The 27,135-nt window shown below is 41.0% G+C and overlaps 1 protein-coding gene across 10 annotated transcripts in view; it reads right to left on the reverse strand.

Moving 5' to 3' along the window:
- The window catches only part of SEMA3D (semaphorin 3D), a 147,322-nt gene that overhangs the window by 15,737 nt on the left and 104,450 nt on the right, over positions 1-27,135 (reverse strand). For all 10 annotated transcript variants that reach the window (XM_054189132.1, XM_054189133.1, XM_054189136.1 and 7 more), the window contains 8 exons: positions 26,943-27,057; positions 26,450-26,519; positions 24,023-24,167; positions 11,111-11,333; positions 7,983-8,071; positions 6,105-6,146; positions 4,691-4,848; positions 1,734-1,798 (listed from right to left, as the gene is read on the reverse strand). In XM_054189132.1, coding sequence (XP_054045107.1) covers positions 1,734-1,798; positions 4,691-4,848; positions 6,105-6,146; positions 7,983-8,071; positions 11,111-11,333; positions 24,023-24,167; positions 26,450-26,519; positions 26,943-27,057 — 907 coding nt within the window. The remainder of the gene's footprint in view (positions 1-1,733; positions 1,799-4,690; positions 4,849-6,104; positions 6,147-7,982; positions 8,072-11,110; positions 11,334-24,022; positions 24,168-26,449; positions 26,520-26,942; positions 27,058-27,135) is intronic.

Consider the following 27,135-nt stretch of genomic DNA (forward strand, 5'->3'; position numbering starts at 1 on the left):
TAATCTCTGCATCTGCATTTCCCTTTCCAGTCTGTCTTATCTGCCTCATCTGCTTTACCATCAGAATAAAGCTCCTTCTTACGCCCTGCCAATAGCAGAAAGGAAGGTGAAAGCAGTGGCGTCTCCTAAATCAAAAGTTAGCTCAACAACAAAATGAATACAATTTTGGATTGTTTTTTCAGTATAATAAGTACCTATATGAGATCTGTAGAAATTCAAGCTCTCCACATTAAATGCTTTTCTTTCATTTCACTGTGCCATTGAGATTTCAGTAGAGCCAAACAACTTCATGCAGCCAATGAAGTCTCTGGGAGGGAATCTCACACAGTGGAGCACTGAATTTAAATAGGTTTTGGGGCCGTAATGTTATTAATTATTGCAAAGGGCATAAATAAGCCAAAAGCCTGGAGTGGCACAGGTCAGATTCATGGTTTTATGGCACACAGGGGTCATCCCCAGCTGGATAAAATTTCTGTCGGTGCTGCTACATCAGGGCAAAGGATTAATACCAGTTTCTGTGCTAAGTCATTTTACATTTGTCTAGTAAAGCCAACTCTTCCAGTATCTCTTTATCCTTCCAGGAAAATGTGACATTGTCAGCCTTTCTGCTGGGGTTTCTATAACCTTGAGCTTTGCACGGTCTCAGATACCACTATTTGGAGGGCCATGGTAAGCAGCAAGCGGGGAAATTCTGTCCCTTTGGGAATGAGCAGGAGTTTTGTCGTTGACTTTAATGGAAATGAGGTTTTACCCTGACTTTTTAACTACGTCTGCAAGCACACATGTACAGTCAGAGCCCTCTATATTGTGCAACAGGCTCAAGTCTTTGATCCTGTGGCAAACAGCTCTGATTTCTGCAGTGACTCACGCCGAGATCTGCGGCAGGCATCCAGCACCACAGTGGCATGAAAATAACCAGAGATCAATGGAAAGTGGTGGCTCGGCCCAAATCAAATGTTCAGCACAGCGATACAATCAATACTGTTTTGACTGGGTTGTTCCCTTTAATAAGTGGCTAGAAGCGCCCCAGACAAACCCAAGCTTGGTTTCAAATGCTTTTCATTTAATTTTACGCTGCCGCAGAGATTGCCGCGCAACCGCAGGATTTCATACTGACAGTGCTCGCTGTAAGAGAAGAGCTGCAGTTGCCAAAGGAGCAAGCCAGACCCTTTGGCATCTGAAAAGAGGGTGTGGGAAAGGGAGGGGGGACCCGACGGAGAGCGGGGGGGGCCAGGCTCTTGTTAATAACAGGAGTATTTAAGTAGCTGCGGGGATGGGAAGGGGTTGGTTTGGCAGCTGGAGCTGGGCTTTGGGACTCGTGTCAAGTGTATGCGGTGGAAGGGGAGAAGATGGCGTGTTCCCCATGCACCCCTGCGGGTTTCCTCGCGGGATTATCTCCCCTGTTTCTGGATGAACGGAGGCCCTGATAGCCACTTGTAGGGATGTGTGTGATGTTTTTGCATCAAGGGTACATCTTCCTCCCTTAGGTGAGTGCTGGGGAGGGTCACCTGTAAGAGATGTGAGGATGCTGTCTCATGACGGCTACCCCTTATTAGCCCCAGCTCCCCAGATTTAACTGCAGGAGGGGTAATGTATGTGATGTGTGAGAAAGGCAACTGCTTTAACAGTATTATTCTGTCAGGCTCAGCAGGTTTTCGCAGACAGATGAAGATCCTAACAGCAAACTCTGTTGTCAAAGTGACTAAAGAGTGAGAAAGGTGCAAAATACTCACTGTCTTCCACATCCCAGCATTGTGCAACGGGGTCCCCGTATTTGACATCTTGCCTCCTGGCTCGCCTATGGGAAGAGCATGCAAACTTGTAACACTTCGGGCATAATTGCTGGAATTCAACAACAAAATACAGAGGAGCTCAGCAGATGTGGACTCGCATTGCTCCCACCCTACTGCTGACAATTACGGTCTTAACTAAAACCAGCCTCACCCTCAAAGCAGCATGTGGCCTAGAGAGATTTGTACAATTGACATCAAGAGAAGGGCCTGTGATTTGGGAAACCACTGGGAGGGGAAAGAGAAAAAGCAAGAGAGAAAAATCTGCCTAGAATGAAGACCATGCAATATAGTGACAAAAAGAGCATCTAAACCTGCTTCAGGAGCATAGGACATGGGTCTCCTGCTGGAGTGGTCTGTCTTGGAAATGCCTAAAAACATCCTTAATGTTGCATGTCATGGAAAAGGTCTGAGATTCAACAGGTGATATTCAAAATTGAGCTCAGGACCAGCCCAAGGTAATACCAACTAGTAAACCAATCATTAAAATGAGGAGAGAAAAGCATGTTTGAGTTTGGTAATAAACAATTGACAAATATGATTACCATTCATCTTTATGGACAGAAAAAATGCTTGAGACAATAGTCTAAGATGACTCTGTTCCTTTCCACAAATACCTTGCCTACTGTCCTGGTTTGAGGTAAAAAAGAACCAACTTTCTGTTGAGTAATTTTATTTCTTAACTAGGCCTCTTCTAACTCTCTGAAATTAACAGCACGTTGTGTCTAAAACAGTTCATTCAGAGTGAAAAGACAGTTTGTGCCATGGAATGGTATGCAGAAAGGCTCTTCCTTATTGTTATAACAACCAAGGTCAGCTCATTTCGTTATTTGCCCCATTGGACGGTTGGAAGCAGAAAAGCGTAGAGGGGTCCCACCTGCAGGGAGGAGCGGACAGGACAGGTGACTCAAAATTGACCAACAGGGGTATTCCATTCCATCTGCCCCATGCTCAGTATAAAAGCTGAGGGATCAAAGGGTCAATCCTGTTCCCTCAATGGTTGTCGTCCGAGGAGGACCCTGTCTGTTCATCTGCCTTTGATCCCGATCCGTGTGTTCCTGACTCCAACTCTGGAACCCGGTTCCCACCCGTCACTGAGTCCAGCCTGGGACTTCCCCAGTGCCTGCCGGTGACATCATCCTGGGAGCTTAATACAGTTTTGTGTACACCGTATCTATTTAATTATTTTCCTTTTTATTCTTATTATTAATATTTCATTAAAGTAGTTTATTTTCTTCTAACCTCATAAATCTCTTTAACTCTCCTCCACCTCTCCACGCACGAGAGGCTGGGGGGGAGCATCTGTCGCCGGCCATTGGTCGATTTGGCCAAAACCACGACACCTACTAATGTCTGAGTGTGTTACTTAAACTCGCTGTGATTTAGTGTAATTTCAGTGTAACAGCATTTAAAAAAAAAAAAAAACAAAAAAAAAAACCAAACTCTTCCTCCATGGATCATTGCATTTATCTCCCAAGAGTTACAAAAAAAGTTGCATTTTAATTTTTCAGTAGAAGAACTGGAAACCCGGACTGGACAGCCACACTGGAGACAACAGGAGCGGGACGTCCTATGTGCAGAGCAATGTCTCGGCAGGAGAGCAGGTTCCTGAGGCCGAGTTGTCCACTGTGGTAAAAGCTATAGACATGCTGGAAGCACAGGCTGCTACACAGAAGAAAAATATTCCACTAACAGATCTACTGGAGGATTCCCAAGGCCAGTCACCCATCCCTTGTTTTGGTGCCAGAGACTTTTGGCCTTCCCACCAAAGTGCACATCTGTTAAAAAGCATGGACCATCAATCTCTGTGTCCCAGCCCACCTCAGGCTTCAGCAAGCCTCATGTGTCACTAACTTTGCAGTGAGCCTGAACACTTGCTTTTCTCCTTTCATTTATGCTTCTCTGAATTTAGTTTGCTTTGGCTTTGGGGTAAAACACATAAAGTTCCTTGACACCATGACACGATAACTTATGAGTCATTAACTTCAATGGTTTGTCTAATTGCTCAGGTTCCGGCCCTGCGACTGCTAAGGTAGCAAGTCTCGTTCCATAGCCTGGGCTGAGACTGCAACCTCTGACCCTCACTGCAAGAATTACTGTCAGGAAGGCTTTGTCCAAAGGGGAATGAAGAGGCTGTGAAGGACCCTGTCTCAACAAGAGAGCTCAGAGCTCCCACTAAATCAGCCAAAAACTCCAAGAGACACATCCAGCCGCTTAGGTACTGCACTACTAGAGCCTGCAACGTGCTCTCCCTCCACGTAGATGCCTACTGCTGTCCTAGCTGGTGAGTACAGAAAGTTCAGATGAAGCTTCTCTCACTGTGGAAAAAATGGTCCCAACGTAGTCAAATCCCAGTACTTAAATCTCTGTCTCCCTCTCATGGCTAGACCACAAACACAATTGAGGAGTGACACACTTTGAGACAAATTATCTAAATTAGTTAAATCCAACAGGAGAAGCTTGTTTGTTTATATCGGGGAATTAAATGTCTTTTATTTTTGACCACTGCGCGATATTATATTAAACTCCGCTTTATAACTATGGCGGTTGCCCTATGCAAAAGGTAGAAGCTTAAGAGAGGCTCTTGTGTCTCTGCCAGAGTCAGTCACAACCTGGACCTCCATCTGAGCATCTCATGCCTTAAAGCATTCAGCATAAAAATGGAAAGTGGTGGATTTATGGTGTTAGCTGCAGTAGCTGAGTTACTGTCACACACGCTTAAACAAAGCTATGTTGTCTTCACAGCTCTTTGAGCAGAAATGTGAAACATGGCCAGAGTATGATCAAATTTTAAAGCAAATGACATGCTAAGTAAAAAGGCAACATGTTCTGATTGGGAACCTCTAAAATTCTTGCAAGCAGCAAGATCTTTTACAGCACGTTGTATTTTTTTTTCTTACCTTTTAGAAGTGGGGGCATATCTGGAACATGAGTTTCCATCCCAGGCACAGTATGGGTCTCTGGCAAGGCAGCAATCTGCACAAGCCTTCCCATACGTGTGACATCTGTGCAGAGAGAGCTGAACCAATCCATCCCTGGAACCAATGTACAATTGTTGCTGCAAATCAGGCAAAGCGAATGAATTAGGAGCATTCTCCAAGGAGCCAGTTTAAAAAGTTCCCTTCTTCAGTGCCACACTTGCAGACTTTCAACCTTGTCCCAGATTTTACAAAAAGAGGAAGAAATCCTCCTTTACCATAAAATGTTTCTCAGGGCTGAGTGTGAACTGGCCAGTCCCCATCAATCCCTGACAACACAGCGGAGAGGGAAGGGGACTGCAGTCCTGGAAAGACACCAGCACTCAACACCCTTACACCTTTAGATTTGTGCTGCAATAAAAAATCAGAAGCAAACCATGGAAAGAATGGTTTAATAACACATGTAAAAACAAGTGGCTGGGTAGCCGTGACGTCAAGAATCTGGGAACTAGGGACGACCTTGCGTGGATAAAACTTCATCTTCTGCTTCTGATCCTTAGGTAAGGTGGGGATAATATTACTCCCCGCTCCCCAGCGTGTGAGTAGATTGCGTGTTGAGCCAAGGGTGGTCCAAGTGCTTGCTGTTGAGCCGGAGCTGGCTCATGCAATACTTCCAGCTGGCCTGCCACCTTTTTTCAGGGGAGATGAGACCCAGCTGTGCTATGCGTGCCTGAGCGGCAAAATACCTCTTCCCGTGTGAGGGAGGCATGTTGTGCCGGAGCTGCTCTGGCAACTTTGGCAGGGCAGGGACGGATGGCTCTGGTGTCACGCTGGCTCCCAAACGTGCACGTAGCCATCGTAGAGCTCAGAACTGCCATAAAACTGTTTCCCATAGGGAGATTCCCAACCGGGGAGTGGCTCCCGTGACTGCCAGGATTGGACCACCCAGATTTAGACTGCAATTTTAGCAGAAGGGGACTGGTTTTCAGTCTGCGTGCACACAAATTTTAGCACAGTGAGGCCCTGATCTCTCTTGACTACTAATAAAAATAACAACAATAATAGTAATAATAATTTATTACTAGATTGTAAGGAGACAAGTATTTCTAGTGTCCAGAAAATGAATGTGCATTGACTTCATTCACAAATACCGCTACCATATGACTGAAGACTTGTTTCCATGAATAATTGCCAGCTTGGTAGACGAATTACTGTTTGTAAGCAAATGTGAATTAGGCAGGCAAACAAGTTCAAATATATCCCCTTCTTTCCAGATACATTTTAAGAGTCACCCATGGAAAGCTTGGCCAGTAAGTAACAGGTGTCACCTGAAAATAACAAGCTAAGAGTTCAGTGTACCATATATCCTGCAGTAATTAAGCGAGCCTGTGATTACCTGCTTCTGAGAAATCTCCATGGTCGAGATAAACGAAGGGTGCTGAAAAACAAATTAGTAAGGCGCATTACTTTACACATTCCCTGTTCTTAATGAAAAAAAGAACAGAACTTAACATCAAAATGTAAATAAAATTACAGATCCATTTGCTTGTTTTAAACAAATATTAAAAACAAAAAAACCAGAAACCACTAAATTCATACTTCAAAAAATACCTCCCATAAATTTTCCCTGCTGCTTATGAGGCAACTGACTTTAATTCTTAGAGTTTGCAATCTATCCCGTCCTGACTGGCAACGAGCCTTCACATCAACTTAAGTTCTTATTAAGCACTATTTGAAAGGCTTAGATGGCATTTAAGGGATACATAAGCAGATCCTCTGCACCAGGATGTATTTTACTTCTATGACAGACAGTGAAATTTTTTGCCAGTGACTGATGTAAGAACACGATAAAGCTCAGAGTATTATCTGTTGCCTAATAGAAGATGATTAACCTAAGCCCATTGTTTAATGTTAATGCAGTTCAAGGAAATAAGGGATGTTTTTTCAGCCCTTCACCCCCTTCAATTTTCTTGATTCAAAAACATAGAGGTAACAGTTATAAATGTTACCAATAAAAACGTGAAGGAATGTCTGCTGAGCAGGAAAAAAAATAACCTTTTTTTTTGTTTTAAATATGATATGGTACATTTGCCCTTGACGTTGCAGTTTAAGAATGCAGCAAATTGGTGCACATACTGAAACTGCTGATTACTTGGCAGGCTACTGAGTAATCTTGAAATTTTCAAAGTGATATTTATAATTGGTGACCAAGACAGTGGGAAGAAGACATGGCGATCCTTTAAATCAAAGTTTCACCATAAACATGATACCAAAATGCATATGGAGAAATATAGTCTTTGAAATAATTATTAAGGATCCAGTCCTTACATTTGGAAAACACTGTCTCTAAGTTGCAAATTCATTTATTTAATATGGGCAGAAATTCTGGCTAGGACCTCACACAGCACATAGGAGAGAAGATGTGTGAGAAAGTAATCAAAATGCCATGGATGCAGATATAATTTGATGAAAAAGCAAGGTGAAAACTGAAAAAGAGCTATACAGAGTGAGAAAAAAGCAAAATCAGAATGTAAAGAATGAAGAAGGAACTACTAAATGAAAAAGAAAATCAGTAGGGAAGACACAGGTCTCAATTTTCCTGCTGTAACTATGTGTTGACGTCAGCTCCCTCACCAGCACTGAGGTTAATCAGAAATCGTGCCTGTGCAACAGAAAGGAAGTTTGGGCTTTTATACAAGCTCTATTTATGAAGAAGTCTTTGGTGTTAGCAGGGTTCCGGTTACTTTTCTTCTTTATCACTCAGCCAGAATAACCAAATCAAAATGGTCAAAAATGTTGAGTCAGCCTTCACCAATAAAATTAAAACACATTGATAATCAAAACTAACTGTGTTTTTTCTTTATGTTTTCAATTCTGAAAGTTGTTAAAGAAGTCTCCACATCTGTGTAATTTTGTTTGTTTGTTTAAAAAAAAAATAATAATTGTATGGAGAATAATCCCAAAGTTGTGACAATAGAAAATATTGGCATTAAAAATAAAATAATACTAATAAAAAAACTGGGGCTTACAATAAGATTTCAAACTAGAACAAGGCAGGATAAATTAGACTTTCTATGAGTTTGAAAAATCACGGTCTGTTTGGTCCTGGACTTTTTTCAATTGACTTTTACCCAAAGAATACCAAGCCACTTAAAAATTTACACAGTGTCCCTCTGGAAACTTAAACTAGTTCCAGTAAACAAACAACGAGACAGACAAAGACAGTTTGGGCCCTGAATAATATTTCATTGATGTTGTGACTGTTAATGCTTACCTTGAATATCTGCAGCTCTTCCAGGACCACCTCCTCCTTAGTCCACTTCTCCTTTGTGATACTCACAACTTTCAGGACTGTGCCTATGTCTGAAACAAACGTTCATCATTTAAAACCCACAGATGTTTCAGTATGTATGTGCCACTCCATTTCTTACTTCATAGCAACTTGATCTCAGATATTTATTTTTTTTTATACAAGCGATTCTGTAAACTTACAAAGAAAAACTAAAAACTTGGCCCTGAAGATAAAGCGAATGTATCAAGGATGTAGCCTTCAAAAACCATCTATCCCTATCTGCATCTATGGCTACCTACATAGCTCTGTGCAATACATTTATGGTTTTACTGTATGGCTGAGCCAACATGGCAAGCATGGGAACTGGGGTCCATCTGACCCCAAAGAGATCCAGCTCTGGGGACTCAATTGGAAGGAAATTATTTCATCTTTTTTATAGAATTAATTTTCATCCAGTATAGCACCTTAATCAGAAGTAGGTTTAATTTTAATGTGGGGAGTTAAGCGATGCACTTTTTTTCATTTATCTTTCCATTTTAGGGAATTTTTTGAACAACATCTCTATTTAGCATCAAAATCTTCACTTAATCATTACAGAAATTACTTCTTTGGAGTTACCTGGATTTTTATTTTTTTTTAAATTTAAATCTATTCATCAGTTTTAACCTGAATTGCTACTTGGTGAAAAAAATAGCTGCTCATTTCATCTCAGACCATTACATGCTGGTGAATCTTGAATGGCCTTAAAAAGAACCCTTAAAAACTGCTTAGGGGAAGTGAACTGGGTGCTGGGATGTGCAGTGTGGAAATGACACGGCGCAGCTTAGTCCTAAGCACTATGCATAGTATTGAAATGATGAAAAATAATACATTATAATGGAAAGAATGAGATTTTCATTCTTGTTTTCCCAAACTACTGAAGATCATATTACCAATCAAAGCTGAAAGTATTTCAGTTTGCCTTATGTATTAGAGCACTTTTTTGTTTGTTTATTTGACATAATTGCCAAAGCCTGCATATGTACACGTTGGTTGCATAGCTTCTGATCTGCTGCTGCTCAAAATCTCCTGGGTTATTTGGTATATCTGTATTTGATCTCTTTATATAATATTTGAAATTTTATCTTTCAGTTTATTTTTTTCCATAGGACAAGTTTAGAGGATAAAATAGAGCAAAAACATGTGCTTCTGGAAAAGAAAACTCACTTTTAAGGAAGGCACTGCAAATAAGTACACATCGCATGTTATGGAGTGCCACCTAGTGACTGCATGGTCCGTGCTGGCCCTCACACCTCTAAACCGGACAATTTACTCAAAGAATCAGCACTGGAGCTGGGTAGGAACAGTTAACCTGGGGGTATTTGAGTTGCTAATATCTCAATATAATTTTATTCCTATGACAAATTTTATAGTGGAGGATAGCAAACATCTAAAAGCCATCTCTATAGCCACTAAAATAATATTTTGTACATTTTAGTTAGTGAACTCATCTTTTCAGACAGCTAATTTTTAAATTACATTTGCTCACTATTATCAGAAGAAAAGTAAGTTTTAGTGAATATTCCTGAATCCTAGGCATCTCACAGCTTGGGAATGTGTTCCCTTTTCTTCTCCGTTGACTATATTAAAGATTGCATTCAGAAAGCAACAAGGATTTTCCATCATTATGGCTAGAGCTTATTTCCAGCCTTCTCCGTCAGCAGGGGAGCAAACAGCACTTTAATGTTCTTTTTTATGCAACTATGCTTTTCTCTCTGACACCACTGTACTTGACTTGTGGGGATCACAGAGTGACTCTCACACTGTCTTTTTTTGGAAGACAAGAGTTGTGAGAGGGATTGAGTTGAGAGACATAAATGGTCCAAGACAGGGGCTGCGTCTGGACTCGTGTGTGTGATAACACATCTGGAAAGCTCTTGAAGGCTGAGACAACCCACACTTTATAACAGGCAATACTCTGTGACAATGCATTCCTTTCCCCAAATCACTTCAGAGTATCTCTACTTATCAAGCTGCACCTTATGACACCAAATTTGCTCATAGACCAGATAAAATGTTGTGCAATCCAATAGCACTGGGGTAGGATTCAAAAAGAAATCTCATTTTCCCTGCAGCTCATGGCAGTAGCTTATCCACTGCCCTTGGATAAACTTTTTCACCTCCATATACCTTGGTTTACCCGCTGTGAGATGGGGATAATGGCAATGACCTCTTTATTGAAGTGTTCAGATCTAACAGTGAGAAGTGCTTTATAAGACTTATTACTAGTGAGAGAACGTCCCACTGCAGATTAAGAACAAGAAATTCCAGTGGAGTAAACCAGCAGATTATTACTTCAGAAATGTTATGAACAGGTATGTTAATATTTCTTAGCAAACCATCCTGTTGGGTGATTCATCCAGCGATTCTGAATTTAATTACTATGCTAAAACTGGACTTTTTCCTTAAGGCATATAACTATCATAAAAATGTAAATAGATATATAATTATCCATAGAAAAATTGCAAAGTAGGTTTCTTCCCAGACAGAGTAGTTTAACCTCTCTCTGTTCAATCTTGATCCTCTAGTTTGGAGCTGTTCATGTTTCTAAGTAATATCTTTAAAAGTATTTAAGTGGAATTGTCGCTTTAGGTTCAATTTTAAATCTTTCTTAGCTGTTCAAGGTCACATGAGATTTAATGCTGAAGCGCCATGTCACTAGTCACAACAGGAAGTACTCCCTGAAGTTATTACAGTTAATTATTTTTCTTTTAATTGGCTATTGATGTGCTGCCAGCAGGAGCCAGACTACCATGTAATGTAAAGACAGGTACTGAATGGTACCCAGGGGTTAAGAAGGTCCAGGTACTCTGACCCTTAACTGGTTTATCACCTGGGGACCAGGAGACATTAAAATCCCAATACTAGCAATTGCCTGAGCTGACAAATTAATTTAATTGTATCATTGGCATGAAGAGCTGGCACAGAATCAGCAGCATCTAAATGCTTCCCGAAGATGCATGCATAGGAAAAAGATGTTAATCAACAGGTTTATTTAGGACCTGCTGGAGTAAAAGTGTTCTTAAAAGATGTGGTTTATGCAGAATGATAGTGGAAGTCCTCTCTCATACCTGTTCCTAGGAAAATAACATCATATTGCCCATCCTCTGCCATGACGTGATCCACCACAATCTGAGTCAGACGATAGTCCACATTGATTCGAGTGAATACTGGTCCTCCCGTCACTGGATAAACGGATTTGTACATCAGTGGATGGCGTTTAATAAAACTAATGACTTCATCGGGAAAGTCTCTGGTAGACTTTATGAGCGGATCATAGGTTTTGCTTGGACACTGAACGAAAGAGCGAGAACAAGAAGATGAGAGGAATATTAGGAAAGAAGTACACGTAATCTGCAGGTTTCTTGGTATAGCAGGAAAGCCTCCTGGTCCAGATCAGCTATATCAGTTTGTAAAGCACATTGTACTTTGATTTACAGTTGAAAAACCTCAGTGTTGATTTGGAAGCGTGGGAGCACACTGGAGGTGTGTCCTCCTCTGGTTCTTCAAAGAGTCATTTTCTCCCTCATTTCTCCACTCTCTCCTCTTCTCTTTTCATTTTAACCTCTCCTCAAAAGCTCTTCCCCTTCATCTTCATTTTCGTTTATCCTGCTCCGACCTATTCTGCTTTATCTTTTAAAACCACCCAAAACCTCTTAGTTTGTTTAATCTCACTCATTTGTACTGATACTCAGAATTATAAATCTTCCATTCCTGTTAGTTATATGCTTATATCTGCAACTACCTAGATTTATGCTAGCTTTGAATAAAAATTCTTACAGCCTTTTCTTTTTTCTCAGTCACAGATTTTTTTAACATAAATCAAAACTTAGATAGGGCATGAACTTTAATAGCTTCTCTAAGATACTCAGGAAAAGAAGACAGCATTAGAAAAGAGAAGTTCTCTGTCTGGTGTTGAATAAAATGTGAATTAATTCATATTTGTTTCATTAACATATCTATACACACAAATGATTAAAAGCTACACAAATTTTTTGAGTTTTATCACCAGATGTTCTTTAAGACCATAATCAAGACCCTTTATGTTTCTTAATCTAGCAGTGCTCCTGAAGGGAGCATGAGACATGCCTTGATAGTCATACCACTATCACCAATAATGAAAATACATTTATTATTATTATTATTAGCATTCAAGCAGTACATTCAGTACTGTTTTGTGCTTCGAACATTTTTTTAATCATATATTGGAACCAGCAAAATTTAGCCATAAACAATCTAATAATATAGGAAAATATCTATTTTTTTCTTTAAATATTTAGAAACCACTTGTATGTAATACCATAATGTCATCGGTGTCAGCCCCTTTGGAAATTTGGTCTTACAACTAAGTCACAAATTCAATCCGTATTCAAGTAGAAATCAAGTTTTCTGTGAGAATGCTTGCGAAGATAGTAAGAAATCAGCTTGCTCAGTGATTTTTCTCATCCCAAAGCAGCACTTGGTCATTATTAATTCATTTTGTGAAAGCATTGCTTTAAAACCAGAGAAATTCTCATGATGGGCTCAGTACATCTGCAACGAATTTCATCCCCTTCTTCCCTGTCCCACTCACGGGCGCCTTATCATGTTGGATATTTTACAAAGACAAGGAAATCAAGCCTGGGGCAAAGAAGACCTTTCATGCTGTCTAGCTCTCATTTCAAGGCACAGGTACCAACATGCAGTTAAATTTGCTACAAGCCGAACAAACTCGTGCAGGTCTGTAGGATATGCTTCCAACAGCAAGTCTAGAGTGCCCTCCGGTGGCTACCATGAGATAACTTCAAGTATTTAAAGTGCAGGACCTTCTCACAATCAAAGTTTTTCTCCTTTTCGTATTTCTGCTCCTCTTAGCGAGGTTGAGTTTCTGCCCTGTTGACCCAGTGAGCCAGAATTGTGCAAGATCCTCCCCAGCATTCCCCGATGTTAGACTAACGGCTTGACTTCTCTTGGCAGATTGGCTTAGGGTTACCGTGGCAGAAGGCCCCTTTACTAAATGCTTTAACCATGTTCATTTTTCCAGACTGAAACACCCACATCTATCTTTTCCCTGTATACGGCCTGAAATCAGAGGCCACAACTTCACAGTGAACAGCACCTCCTACACCTCCTGTTTATTTTTCTTCTAATAAAGGCAGATTCTCCACATGTCAGATGATCCCTGTAGTTCCTTATTTCTCAGAAGTGACTTTCCTTACTCATCCAAATAGCTGAAACTCCTGCCCATGGCTCAGCTGCTTTGGCTCTGGCTTTGAACTGCACTGTCTCATCCTCTTCTGGTCCAGACCACTGCTACAACAATCACTCCCTCAGACGCTCCCCCAGTGTCGCTCATTTACTGCTGGGGTTGGCTCCTGCCTCTGGTTGATCCATACTGACAAACTAATCAATTCAGCTGTTTCTTTGGCTTAGACAAAGTAAGTTGGCTCTCACACATCTTGCTTGAAGACCACCCACAAACCTACCTCCTCAACCTCCTTCGAATTATTCCCTTATGTGCTTTTCAGGGTGAGACTAGGAACATACTTGCAAGGTCAGTCATGTTGGTGACCTATCATCTCTCATGCTCACCTATCTCTGCTTTCCTTCCCATGGCTGTTTTTATCTCTTTTTCATCTCTTGTTTTACATTTAGTCTCTAATCTGAGTATGAGAAACCTTCTCTTTAGAATCTGGAGGTATCTAGATGTGTTACTGGCGCACTACAAATAATAAGGCTAATGGGAAACATAATTCCAGTTGGTGACATCCTTTTACATATAAACTGTTGATTGCTTCTTTTTTAAGTCTATTTTTAACTAAGTAATCCCTGTGTTTTCTGCCAGGTGGAGCCATAACACAGTATGTGAAGAAAGAAATGTGATTAAATAATGTCTCTGCAGTCTGCCAGGAAAAAGTTAAGATTTGTGGTGAAGTTGCTCGACAGCCCTCCTTCATGGCTAATTTCAACACAGAAGACTTTTGTTCACATTCCCAAATCTCCAGTTTGACATATAATCAATCTATGGTGCCAGTTAAGGGCTTGTGGTTAGAATTTGTTCCACTGTGTAAGGTTTGGCGATATCCAAAACATTTGCATTAGGAACAGCATACACAGTACCAAGGGCTGAGCATGTCCCTCCTCCACTGCTGGCCAACGCCTTTCTCATGGGAGCCACAACTTCGGCCACTAGCAGCAAATACACTCCCATGGGCTCAGGACCAGCCCGGACCTTCTTCTTCCTTGTGTTTCCACTGCCCCTTCTCTGCCTGGGCTGAGGGGTGCACACAGCTAAAAAGGGAATGTAGTCTCCTCCCCATGGGTACAGGTGTTGAGTACCCATGCCTAAGGATGAATTCTTCATGCAGTAAATACAGCTAATACAATGCAGAATCATCTCATCATATACAGTTCTATGTGAACATGCACGTGTATAAATACCCTAAATGCAAGGACAATAGCAACTACTGAAATAAAATTTTCTCACTGACAATAATAGGAAGTTCCATCTAAACATGAGGAGGAACTTCTTTACTTTGAGGGTGGCAGAGCACTGGCACAGGCTGCCCAGAGAGGTGGTGGAGTCTCCAACTCTGGAGACATTCAAAACCCGCCTGGACGCGTTCCTGTGTAACCTGCTCTGGGTGACCCTGCTCTGGCAGGGGGGTTGGACTAGATGATCTCCAGAGGTCCCTTCCAACCCTGACCATTCTGTGATTCTGTGATTACCCATATATTCAGAAACAGTAAAGAACAGATCGGACGATGTTCTGCATCCACATCTATGGCCAATCTGAAATGCCTGTTGGATGCAGTTCCTGGTCTACCTTAGACCCCAAACACTGCCACAGCATTGCCTGGGGGGTACCAGTTGGAGCTGCATAAACTATGGCAAAGCCTGTACTAGCATTAAGCAGCAACTGTCGGTCTGCGCTTGAACCTGACCTCTGCTTTTATTTAGTAGAGATGTAGCCTGAGTGATTTAAGACATTGCAATCTATTTCCAGTAATTGCTTTGACTTTTTTAATAGCTATTTAGAGACCTAACAGATTTTGTGTAAGTGCCCATTTGCTTAGTATTATTTCAATCTGTAAGAGTTAAGCCTGTGCATCCTTATCTTCATAAAGGCTCTGAAATTATTTACTGAAAACAGGGTTTAGGTTCCTGAATCACCTAAAAGATTATGAAAATTTCTCCATGGACAGTAAACCTGTGCCAATTTGCATTAAGATATATTCCATTGCGTATTCAGTCATTTGGTTTCAATATACAATTTTAGTGTACAACTGTGAAAGAACTGACAATAAAACAAAGACGGGTTTGTATTATTGTCCTGTGATAACTACTCAGAGGAGCCTTGAAAATACATTTTAATACAAGTAAAAGGAAGAAGAGCAAAGTCCTATTGAAAAAAGAAGTTAAATTGGAAACATATATTGCAGTGAGTTATCCCTAGGAGTTTTATGCTAGCATACTCTGGCTTGCTGAGTATGATCTCCCATGTTCTATTTTCTGCCGTGTTTTCAAAAATTAAAGTCTTTGCAAGGTTACACCGTTGAGGTGGGCTGTAGTCTTTGACAATAACAATATCAGTTGAATAATTTTGCAAAGAAATACATGCTTTTGTATCATATAGCAAAAGAGACTACAAAAAGGATGTGGCAAAAAAGACAATTTAGATTTTAGACTTTGTGGTAAAAAATAAAGTGAACCATAACACAGGAGAAAAGATTCAGACAGCAAAATAACTACACAGAAAACAAATCACATGCACACTCGCTACATGGGCAGTACTTCAGGAATGCACATTTCTCCTTATCTTTAGAACAACCAAGATCTGAGTCTTTGCCACTTACACCAGAATCAGACCTCAAAAACCCTGCTGATTTCAAAAGCATGCTTATCTTTGCAGGGGCTGTTTGTTGGAATCAATAGATAGAAACACATGTGCTTTAATTGCCTTTGGATCAAAATTTGGATCAATTTATTCTATATGGGATGAGAAATAAATTCATTTCTTCACTTGCCCAACCATGCGATAACTCTCTTCCCCCTCACTGAGTACTAGAGGTTGACTTTCCCTTATATGTGCATTTCCTGTGGTTCATGTTCTCATTCACTGCTCTGAGTTACAGCCTGCATCTTCTGGAAATTCATCGACTGCTCACCTATTCACAGCTCAATCCCAGAAGTCCATTTCTATGTGAAAAATGGAAGTAGCCTCATGGGTCTTAAAGATGTCCTAGATGTTTGCCAAAAATGCATCAACAGAGGAAGATGAGAGCAATGACATCACTTACTAAAAACCACTAGGATAAAACGTCTACCAATATGGAATTATAAAGTTGTTACAGTAATCCCAAAGGCCCAAACCCTACCATGCATGATATAGGGAAATCTCTGCCAGCTTGCACAGCTAATTTACTAGAAACAAAGACGAAGGGTCTGATCCAAAGATCCGCTTGAGTCAACAAGCTTTTCAGTGGGCTTTGGATCCCATCCTAAGACAGCATGACCACCAAGGACAGCAGGGCAGGTGTGACCCTGTTATGCTTGGCCAAGGGAGCTATTTCCTCCAGAGGCATCATTCACTGTGGCATGACGGATGGAACAGGGGAATGAGAAAATCATTTTGGCCACCCTTTGGCAAAGTCCCCAGGCAGCTGTCTAAAGCTGTGTCCATCCATCGTTGCAGAACAGTTCCTGTAGGCTTGTGCTTCCTTTCATGGCAATCAATAGGATGTATGATGATAAAGGTTGCATGGCCAAGTGGGTGAGTGAAGCAGCCTTTCATCTCTGAAAATGTGAGTTCACGTCCTGTTGCATGTCTCATGATAACGATATCGGTGTTCTCTGCCCAGTTCACAGAGGACATTTATTCACATCATCAGCACCAGATGCTGTCTCAGATATGTGACATCTCCCACTGGAGACAATGAGAGATTTGCATTTATATCAAATGACACAGTAGGTTGGATTACTCCCACCTACTGTTTCATTTGGACTCCAAAATAATCTGGCTCCATAAAAGTTCTTATAACACCGTCATTATGCTATCTCAGCATCTTCTGCTTTTGCAACAGGGTGGAATTCATCTCACCAGACCTAGACTCTGATCTCGGCTGTGTATGAACTGCACAGAGGAGGTGCCCATCTCTCTCTTTCTGACAGAGAAATCTAAACAACTAGCTCAGATTCAATGCTTTTCTTCTAGATAGCTGACATCAAGAAAAATGAATCACATTAAATTAGTAGAATTAGTACTGCTAAATAAAAATCCTGCAAGAAACTTATTCCCCACATAATTTATTCCTCTGAGGTTGCTTAGGCCTCCACTGTAGTGAATGATAAATTGGTACTAATATATATGTTAAGAAATGATAAGTTAAAAAAAAAAAAAAAAAAGAAAAGAAAAAAGAAAAAAACCAGAAAAACAGAGTTAGAAGGGCCAAGGGCATTTCTATTCAACTGCTGTATAAACTCTGTGGCAAAAAAAATTTAAAGAATCAATTCAATAGTTACCTGAAGTTTTTTCAGTGCCTTCTGTGTGAGTTCAATTTGACAATAATCACCCTGGACAAAGCCTTAATTCCAGATGATCCGCAAAGATGCCTTTTTATTCCCCGACCTTATATTTCTATCCAAATGTCATCAGGAGGTGGTAAATTAAGGCTAATATTTCTCAAACAAAGCAAATACACACTAACTTAGCAACAGTGTGCATATGCAAGCTCTTCTCTTTTTTTTTGCTTGTCTTATTAAATTTGCAGTTTAGCAGAATGCTGTATGTGTAGATCTCACACAATACTGAGACATACGGTGTGACTGTGTTAACATTATGTGGGAACCCTGGCCAAGATTTTCAAAAGCTGGTGCCAGAAGTTAGGCTCCTAAATAAACCTCCAATTTGCCAAATGCGTAGCGCTTCACACCATCCAGTGAAGTCAGTAAGAGCTGCTGGATCTAACACCAATAAAAATTGTGACAATTATTTGGGAACCTAGCTATAGGGTATGTAAAAAAATTGCTTTTCATTTCGTGATGCATCTTGAGTTCGGCAGTGCTGTTGTCTACTGACAATTTTAAAACAGAATGCTGCTCCCTGTGAGCGTCAAAAGGGTTTCTATTTCAAGTGTGTCGAAAATCCCAGTTTAAAAGTGACTTGTCACATTGAGCCTTAGACCCACTTAACAATGAGGCTCAAACACCCATAGGCTAGATACACAACAGGGATTTGATAATATTGAGTGCAGCAGGCATCTGCTCCGTGGATTTTGCAATGTCCAGGCTGGGAATGTTTATGCGTTTCACAAGAGAACTAAGCGCCACAGCGGCGAGTCACTCTCTTCAGAGCATCTGAATTAGTCAGTGTGAAACATTAAGGAGTGAAATATTTCTTAAATATCTCCCATATCAGGGAATTAGATGTCTTAGTCCTAGGGGAGGTGCATTGTGGCCCATTATAGGCACATGGACCAGAGCCAGCCTGGGAGCTCCTCACTCCTTATTGAAGATGTTTCACTTTTCAGGGGATAATCAACTCTCAGCTTAGCCAAAAGTAGCAAGAATGTTGCTCACATTTTAACCAGGAAGGGAGAAGATCTATTTTTCCTCTGAAAAGCTCTCTCTCTTATGTTAAGTGGAGTAGGAACTGTAGCACCAGACCCTCCCTCAGAAGGAATGAATTAACCATGCAGCCCTTTTCTCCCAAGCTCTCAGTGAGCGAATATTTAACCAGCAAGGAGATATGGCCTTGTAGTCAGTATTATTCTACAATGTAGTGTAAAGTCTCAAAGCTTTAGATAAGTTCCCCTGTCACTGATCCATCAAACACAAAGCAGAGAAACAGAAGAATTACCTTCAACTAGTCACTTCTGCTTTAAATGGGGACCTCTCACACACCCAAGACGTTGAACTTTATTTGTAGAGTTTATAGAGAAATGCAAAATCTGAATCCTCGGGGTTTAAGATGTAACACTGAGGACTGGTGTGAGCTTCCAAGATGCCCACAAGTACTTTAGAAAATGGGGTACTTATAGGTTTATGAACTTCTATGGATTAGATGACAGCTGAGAGATGACTCTCAGGGCTTAGGCAGCTATGTCTCACTGGAGATTCAACCATAAGCCATTCTGACAATGCAACTTGGGTTCCTGAGTGGCATAAATATTGTGTGGATTCTTCTCTGTAGTCTGATCAGAGCTGCACAACACATTTTGCATTTGGACATGCCTGCGAAAAGCCTTAGTGCTTCTCTACAGCATGGATGGGTTGTGCCAGAAGGACTGGACACTCAGCAGGGAGACTTTCACGCTAACCTTGCAGCTACTCAGAGCAAGCCTGGAAGAGGGCAGGGGACAGGGAAATGAGTCAGGTTCTGCAGGAGACAAATAAACAGCGCAAATTTTAAATGCAATTAACCTCACTCCACCCCTGCCACAAAAAGCACAAACAAAACAAACAAAAAAATCCCTACAAATACATTGAAGTCCCCATATTTTTTTTTAAGATAGAGTTTGCATCCCACTGGATGTGTGAGATTTGTTCTACCCTGTTCCTGTGTTTGTCTTGAGCACTTTGTATTGCTTTTCCAATTAACACACCTGTGTTGTTGACAGAAAAGGTTGACTTAAGGGAACATTAATCTGAGGCTAACTGGGCTGAGACCAGCCAGGTGAGTGAACTTGACTTTGCAGGTGGCACTTTGCAATTCTCTGCCGACCTCTGCCAGAGGGAGAGGTGACCGTGCTCGCAGAGTTTCAAAAGAAATTGAAAGGTGATTCATGTCGGGGAAAACAGGTTGGTAAGTCAGAGGAGGTGGAGGAGGCTTTCTGAGGAAAATAAACCCATAAAGTGAAACATTTCACTTAATTAAGCAGCCCCATTTACAGTGGGGAGATCAAAGGGGAGAGGAATCGGAGAAGCAAAGGATGTAGTCTACCCCATAAAAGATCAGGTGAAAGAGGAAGATAAGTCTAAAAACAACAAGGGAAACCTGTGCAACCCTCAATGTTTTATGAACGCACTTATTAAAGCAGAAAAACTAACCAGATGGGAGGACAGGGGGAGGCTTTTTGGCAGACAATATTTCTCTGTGGTTCAGCCAAGTCCCAACGGGATGGACACCACATCTCGATCAGCCTGTGCGCTGAATTAGCAGAAGAAATAAAGGAAGGGGTTTCACTGAAGAAAGGGCGAAAAAGCAATAGAGAGAGAAAAAGATGAAAAAGATCACAGGAGAATCTGAGGGCTTGTAAGGGAACTTGTTTTAAAAAAAGAATACATAAAGAATTCAAGAGCTCAGGGCCATATTCGGATCTGGAGTGGGAAGGGAAAGACCTGAGACATAAAGCTCTCCAAACAGACAGAAGCAACATGCTGGGCTGTTTCTTCTTGTAGCTAAAAAGTGAATTAAACTGCTGGAATCTTACTGTGCTGATGCAGAGCTTTGTTTTGAACCTTTGGCAAATCAGTTAGCAAAAAATCCAGATTCATCAAAAATATTTGGTGTTGCCTTGGATAGAAGTTAGAGTCCTAGGTACTGCAGCAGATCAGACTAAGTGTTAATCTGCATCTTTAAACACTGACGTTCCTCTAAAAATCTGACCTCAATATTTACTCACCACCAATTAAATACGGATGACTCCTTTGTATCCCATCAGAATTTCCAAATGTGCAGTGGGAGTTGCTCTGATACTGCAATGTTTACAGCTAAATAAACAAGCTAGAAATGGTTTTTCCTCCATATTGACCAAAAATCTTGTTCAAATGACTTCTGTGATTACTGGGAAGGCATTATGAAAACTCTGCTTCAGAATTCAAAACACACTTTAAAGAAAGTCCTTGATGATTTCTTATTAATGGATAATTTCCTGAGTGAAACCCTAAGAGACTGGAAGAAAACTGGATTTGTTATCTGGGGACAGCTGCAGATACACAAGTCCAATTTTTAAACAGCTAAAGGAGTCAGAGCAAAAGCTCCCTTGGTTTTCAAACCACCCTTTGTGGCAGAGCTGCATGTTTTTTCTGTCTCTCTTTCTTTTCAGCTTCAAAATTGAGATAGATTTGAAGCCTCGCCTCTGCTTAATTCCCGTTATTTCCACTTGCTCTTTAATACCGCTGGGAGAAATTAAAAGTAAAAAAAAACCTATACATTTTGCAGAACCAATGGTGTGGAGCGTGCTGGAGATCCCCAGCATCCCTGTTCGGGGGTCTTCCAAGGACGGCAGAGGGCAGGCAGCGCCCGCCGCAGCGCCGGGAGCTCGGGCAGGCAGGGGCTCCTTCTGCCTGCACGCCGCCCAGCATTGCGAAGGCATGATATCATGGTCATGTTGGGAGTTTATCTCTGACACAAATTGCCACAGGAAGCATTTTGTCAAAATTTCAATATCAAAGTGGTCACAGCCTCTATAGCGAACAGCTTTATTTACTTAGGAGATAAAGGCAGCTGAGCAGAAAGTTAAATTAGGGTAAGCAGTCTCCTGCTTCTGTATAAATGCTGAAAGGAAGTCAATGCCTCTCTCAAAGCCAAACATCAAAGGAAGCGCATTTCCTAGCATAGCCATTTTTAGACTTTGCCAGTAACTTAAAATATAAGAAATATAAAATCAGGGCAGTGCTGGCTATGCTAACTGTAGGCAATACCTAGGTAGAGCTTAAATTTCTAAAATGTTCTAATAACTTTAAAAAAGATAGATTATCCCTGTTGGCTTTGTTCTGAGCATTCCTGAACCACCCCATGGCTGTCAAGAAATGGTGAAATTACTCTTTAAGGAAGAGCATGTCAGCATTCGCACTGCAGTGTTCTGCAGGGGTGTAGCATGCTGCTTCTTTTCCTTCTCTTTGAGCACTGTGCTGCTTTTTCAGATCCCAGCCTAAATCTGTTCTTCTCCAGAGGTTTGGCATAGCCCATTATAAGATAAGAGCATGGCATGAGTCTACTTATTTCAATATCCTATATTAAACTGAGCCTGAAGTATGTTGAAGTCTGAAAGCAGTCCAGCTCACTGAGACAAAAGATAAATAACTATGCAGTAATACATTTACCTTATCTACATAGCAAATATTACAGATATCTTTCTTCCGAGAGCTTTCTTCAGTAAAATCCACTTCCCTTTTCAGTCCTTTGTCAGACAAACTCCTACAGAAATCCACTTTGTATAAAGGTCCTTAGGATTTTTGGAGACCATTTTCTCACAACTGTTATCAGGTGCTTAAAGGAAGCAGTTGGAGAGTTAAGAGGTGGCTTATGGAAAATATCGTTTAGCTTTAAACATTGCAACTTTTACAAAACTTGCAAGCATGGATATTCAAAGCAGTGATAAAGATCAGCATTGACATGCTTCAGCATGACATGCTTCCTTCCTTGCGAATCCCAGCTCAACCATGTGATGGCTAATACACTCAAAAATGCAATGAGCTTATGACCCGTCTATCTGTGCAGAGTGTTCATCCTTATGGGGCACTCTGAGTTTTTCAAGAGAGTTATTTTAATCTCTTTAGATGCCATGGGACCAGCTATTGTTCTCACTGGCACCATTTTTGTACTTAAAACTAAATGCATATGCACTTCTTAACCAGTAATGGAGTTGCACGTTTTAAAAAAAAATAAAAAAATAAAATGTTGGGGTTTTTTTCTTGGATCACCATATATTCTGCATGAGAAAGAGATGCGTAAGCCTGCAGTGCCTAAAATGTCTAAATTAGGAGCGCATTTGCCTCAGCAGCACAGATCCTAGGCAGGCCAAATCAGTCTCTGGAGCTGCCTCAGTCTTTATAGAGAGAGCTGCCCTCTGTGACTCGCCTGTGGTTGAGAGGAGGGAATCAGAGCTCAGGGCCTGACCTGCTGAAGCCTGGGACCATCGAGTGCAGCAAATAGCATGGGCTTGGACTATGCGATTGGGTCCATTGGAAGGGTGATGAAGAAAACACATAGACACAAGGAAATGTGTGAAAAGAAGAGCCAAATAAGCTAGATAATGTGGCTTGAAGCAAAGGTTACACCTGTGCTGATGTCAGAGAAATAGCGCAGGAACAGCCAGATAGCTTCTAGGCAAGGTACCAGCAGCAGTCCAACTTCTAGGCAAGGTACCAGCAGCAGTCCAACCTCGGTAGCTCAGTGCTTCACTGGATTTAGGCAGCTGTTTAGCACTATTTCACTGAATACCTGACCAAGATAATGTAAAGCTACCCTGCGTAATATCTGTCTTACTCTTAAATCATTGCTCTTTCACATTGTACATACGAAGAATTGCTCAAAGTTGTGATGACTTTTTAAAATTAGATCCATTTCTGGAAATAGTATTTTCTTCCTCAGCTGTAATATAGGTCCGTTCTTTTCTAAATTTAATACCAAGACAGAAGTGGGGGAAGAATTCTTTAATAACCCTTTCAACATTTCCCTCTTCGTTTTGTCCTGATTGTTACATCTGAAGATCTGTTACATCTGAAGGTTGGGATTTAGAAGTGTTTCCAGATATTAAACATCTCTTTTCTTCCTGTAACTTATCATTCATCACATAAAACCTCCAGCAACTAACTCCTTACTTCACTTCAAAACACAACACACGCACAAACACAAATAATAGAACCAATGACCATATCTCAAGGAACAGGATTTTAACAGACACAAAGATAACAGAAATGCAAGACTTCAAACAAAAATGCCTCATCATAACTTAATACTCCATAAAGAAATGCCTTTGGCTTTTTATGAAGTGTTGATGCCTTAGAGGTGATCCCAACAGCTGTACAGTAGGAGACCACAATATGAGAGACAATCAGGAAATAGACAGTCTGGACACAATGTTATCTCAGAGACATGGAAAAATGTATATTTATATACCTACAAGGTAGGTAGAAGTCTAAGCTGTCAACAGAGGGGAGAGGGTTGAGAGGATAATTTGAAACATCCTGGAAAATACAAATTACCGATCCGGGGAGGGGTGTAAAGCATGATTGCTTTGGAGCAAAAATAGAAGTATGTAATTAAGGAGACACTTACTGTACCAGGTCTGGGATACGGGATGCGCCCTTCATATTGTACCCACCGATGATCCACACTCTCTTTGTGAGCATAAGGGCCATTGAAAACAGCCCTGATATCTGCCATGCTGTACACACACACTGCAGAGCCCTTGAAGACAGAGCTGAAAAAGAAGATGGAATGATACGCACGTTGTAAAAACCTCTTCAGTGTATGCCTCATCCAGTGAATTAATTCCACAGAGTCTGATGGGGTTTGAATCAATCCTACAACTGAGAGTTGATATAAGTGGTGCTAAATAACAGACATTGTGTACACGTCTGATAACTACAGGTATTTAATGTCACTATCATTACAGTTTAAAGCTTTGCTTGGTTGAAACCTGGACTTAGCCTTTGGGACGACTTGATAGACTGTAATTTTGTCTAGTGGCTGACAGTTTCCAGCTATCATTTATTAGCTATTTTGATTAGAATTTACCACAAATGAAGGACATTCTTTCCATTGTGTTCACATCTGGAAGTCTGTATATTAGTGATATTACAGGTGATGTGCCTGAGTATTACAAGTTGCATTGGACAGACAATAAAAAGAGAGAGAAATAAACATTTTTCTTGTTCTACGTTTTTTTTCTTTTTTCTTAAAAAAAACCCCAAACAACAAAACCAAACAGTTCAGTTTTCCAAAGAACACCATGCTAGGTTGTTGAGTGGCATGTACTTTAGTTACTTCATACGCCATTTCATTCATTGCGCAACATTTCATTCAATTTCAAATATTCTATGTGGTTATACATTCTATGGAGGTGGCTGCTTCTGAGTTCAGGAGTGCCTGGGCAATTCTTCATTGTACTCATGCTGTTCAGCATTTGGCTAGTCTTTATTTACACTTAATTCAAAGGTTCTTAATTGTGGTGTTCCCCAGGGGTCAGTACTGGGTCCAGTCATCTTCAATATATTCATCAATGACCTGGATGAGGGGATAGAGTGCACCCTCAGCAGGTTTGCTGATGACACAAAGCTGGGGGGGGTGGCTGACACACCAGAAGGCTGTGCCGCCATACAGAGACCTGGACAGGCTGGAGATTTGGGCAGAGAGGAACCTTATGAAATTCAACATGGGCAAGTGTAGGGCGCTGCACCTGGGCAGGAATAACCCCATGCACTAGTACAGGGTGGGGGCCGACCTGCTGGAGAGCAGCTCAGCTGAAAGAGACCTGGGAGTCCTGGTGGACAACAGGGTGACCATGAGCCAGCAATGTGCCCTTGTGGCCAAGAAGGCCAACGGCATCCTGGGGTGCATCAAGAAGAGTGTGTCCAGCAGGTCGAGGGAGGTCATCCTCCCCCTCTACTCTGCCCTGGTGAGGCTGCACCTGGAGTGCTGTGTCCAGTTCTGGGCTCCCCAGTTCAAGAGGGACAGGGAACTGCTGGAAAGGGTACAGCAAAGGGCTACCAAGATGATAAGGGGACTCAAACACCTCTCTTATGAAGAAAGACTGAGGGATTTTGGTTTCTTCAGTCTGGAAAAAAGACAGCTGAGGGGAAATCTTATCAACACTTATAAATACTTAAAGGGTGGGTGTCAGGAGGATGGGGCCAGGCTCTTTTCAGTGGTGCCCAGGGACAGGACAAGAGGTAACAGGCACAAACTTGAGCATAGGAAGTTCCACCTAAACATGAGGAGGAACTTCTTTCCTTTGAGGGTGGCAGAGCCCTGGCACAGGCTGCCCAGAGAGGTGGTGGAGTCTCCATCTCTGGAGACATTCAAAACCCACCTGGACGCGTTCCTGTGCAACCTGTTCTGGGTGACCCTGCTCTGGCAGGGAGTTGGACTAGATGATCTCCAGAGGTCCCTTCCAACCCTATGATTCTATGATTCTGGAGCCAAACAGAAGAATTATTTATTTCCTTTCTGACAGTTCTATATAGAGCACATCACTATTGCAGCTAAAAGGTTCATTCATTAATTAATCTATCCCCTTGAGATAAAGATGAGTTGTCCTTCCATCAACTCCTGTCCATAAAAACACTGAAATACCACTTTAGAGCATAGTGGGTTTTAATTCTAAGAAACAGCCAAGTTGTTGCTTACAGAAACAATGCTTCACAACAATGGTTTGTCTTAAATAGTAACTAATGGTTACTCAATAAATATGATTGAAATTTGTAAATTCAACTAGACAAGGTTGAAATAAACTAGAAAGCTTTTAATTTTTTTACAAACATTCTCAAATATCAGGCACACAAAGGTTTAGGGACATGATTTATTATTTCCATTTCTGAAAATACTGTCCTTAGTGACTACAGCCCCAATATTGCAAGCCGTATTCAGGCAGTCTCTCACTGCTCTCAGAAATCAGGGTCTAGTAATAGAAGGGTTTAATAAAAGGCCTGAGTAAGATCTTCAGCATTTGTTTCCAGAGCCAAACATGATGCTAACGCATACCTTGTGGTAGTGAAGACTCCATATACAAGTGGGTTTCTCTCATCTCTTGTAGAAAGCAAGAATATATCTTCTGCAATGGGAAAAATGTTGGGTTTTTTTAATTAAACACACACTGAATATTTCTGCAATTACCATTTATAATTTGGAAATTTGTAAATACATTAAAAAGCTTTATTTTTGCATGAATTTTAATTTCTGCCATGTGAATTTGTGCTAATATTCTGAAGTTTGTTCATTTGCAGATAGTCTGGCTTTTATAAGGAATCAGAGTTTCACTTTCCACCTTTTGGAGTGAGAGGCAAAACCCCCTTATTTCTGATCAGACTAATTCCAGTTATAACCAGGGACTTCTGATAAAAGTCATAGCTATTACCAGCACTTTTTAGAAGAGGAGTAAAATCAGAACAAGATAGTGTTTCTACAAACAACAACAACAAAAAAAACCCAAGCAGTATTGATGTCAAAATAGACCATTAGAGATAAATCAACTTACGCAGCTCATCAAAATGTGTGTCTGCTCCTTCAGGACCAGGTATTGAACACACAAGCCTGGCTTTCAGAAAAGTAGTCCACTTGTTGATTAGGCTCCTTTGACCTCCCATATCATTCTAATAAAAACAAAATTAAAAGACTTCAATATTAAACAAATAAGGAGAGTTTTAACATATGATACTTTTGATATGATT

The sequence above is a fragment of the Rissa tridactyla genome, chromosome 1 (genome assembly GCF_028500815.1).
Source record: "Rissa tridactyla isolate bRisTri1 chromosome 1, bRisTri1.patW.cur.20221130, whole genome shotgun sequence".
In the NCBI taxonomy this organism is placed as follows: domain Eukaryota; kingdom Metazoa; phylum Chordata; class Aves; order Charadriiformes; family Laridae; genus Rissa; species Rissa tridactyla.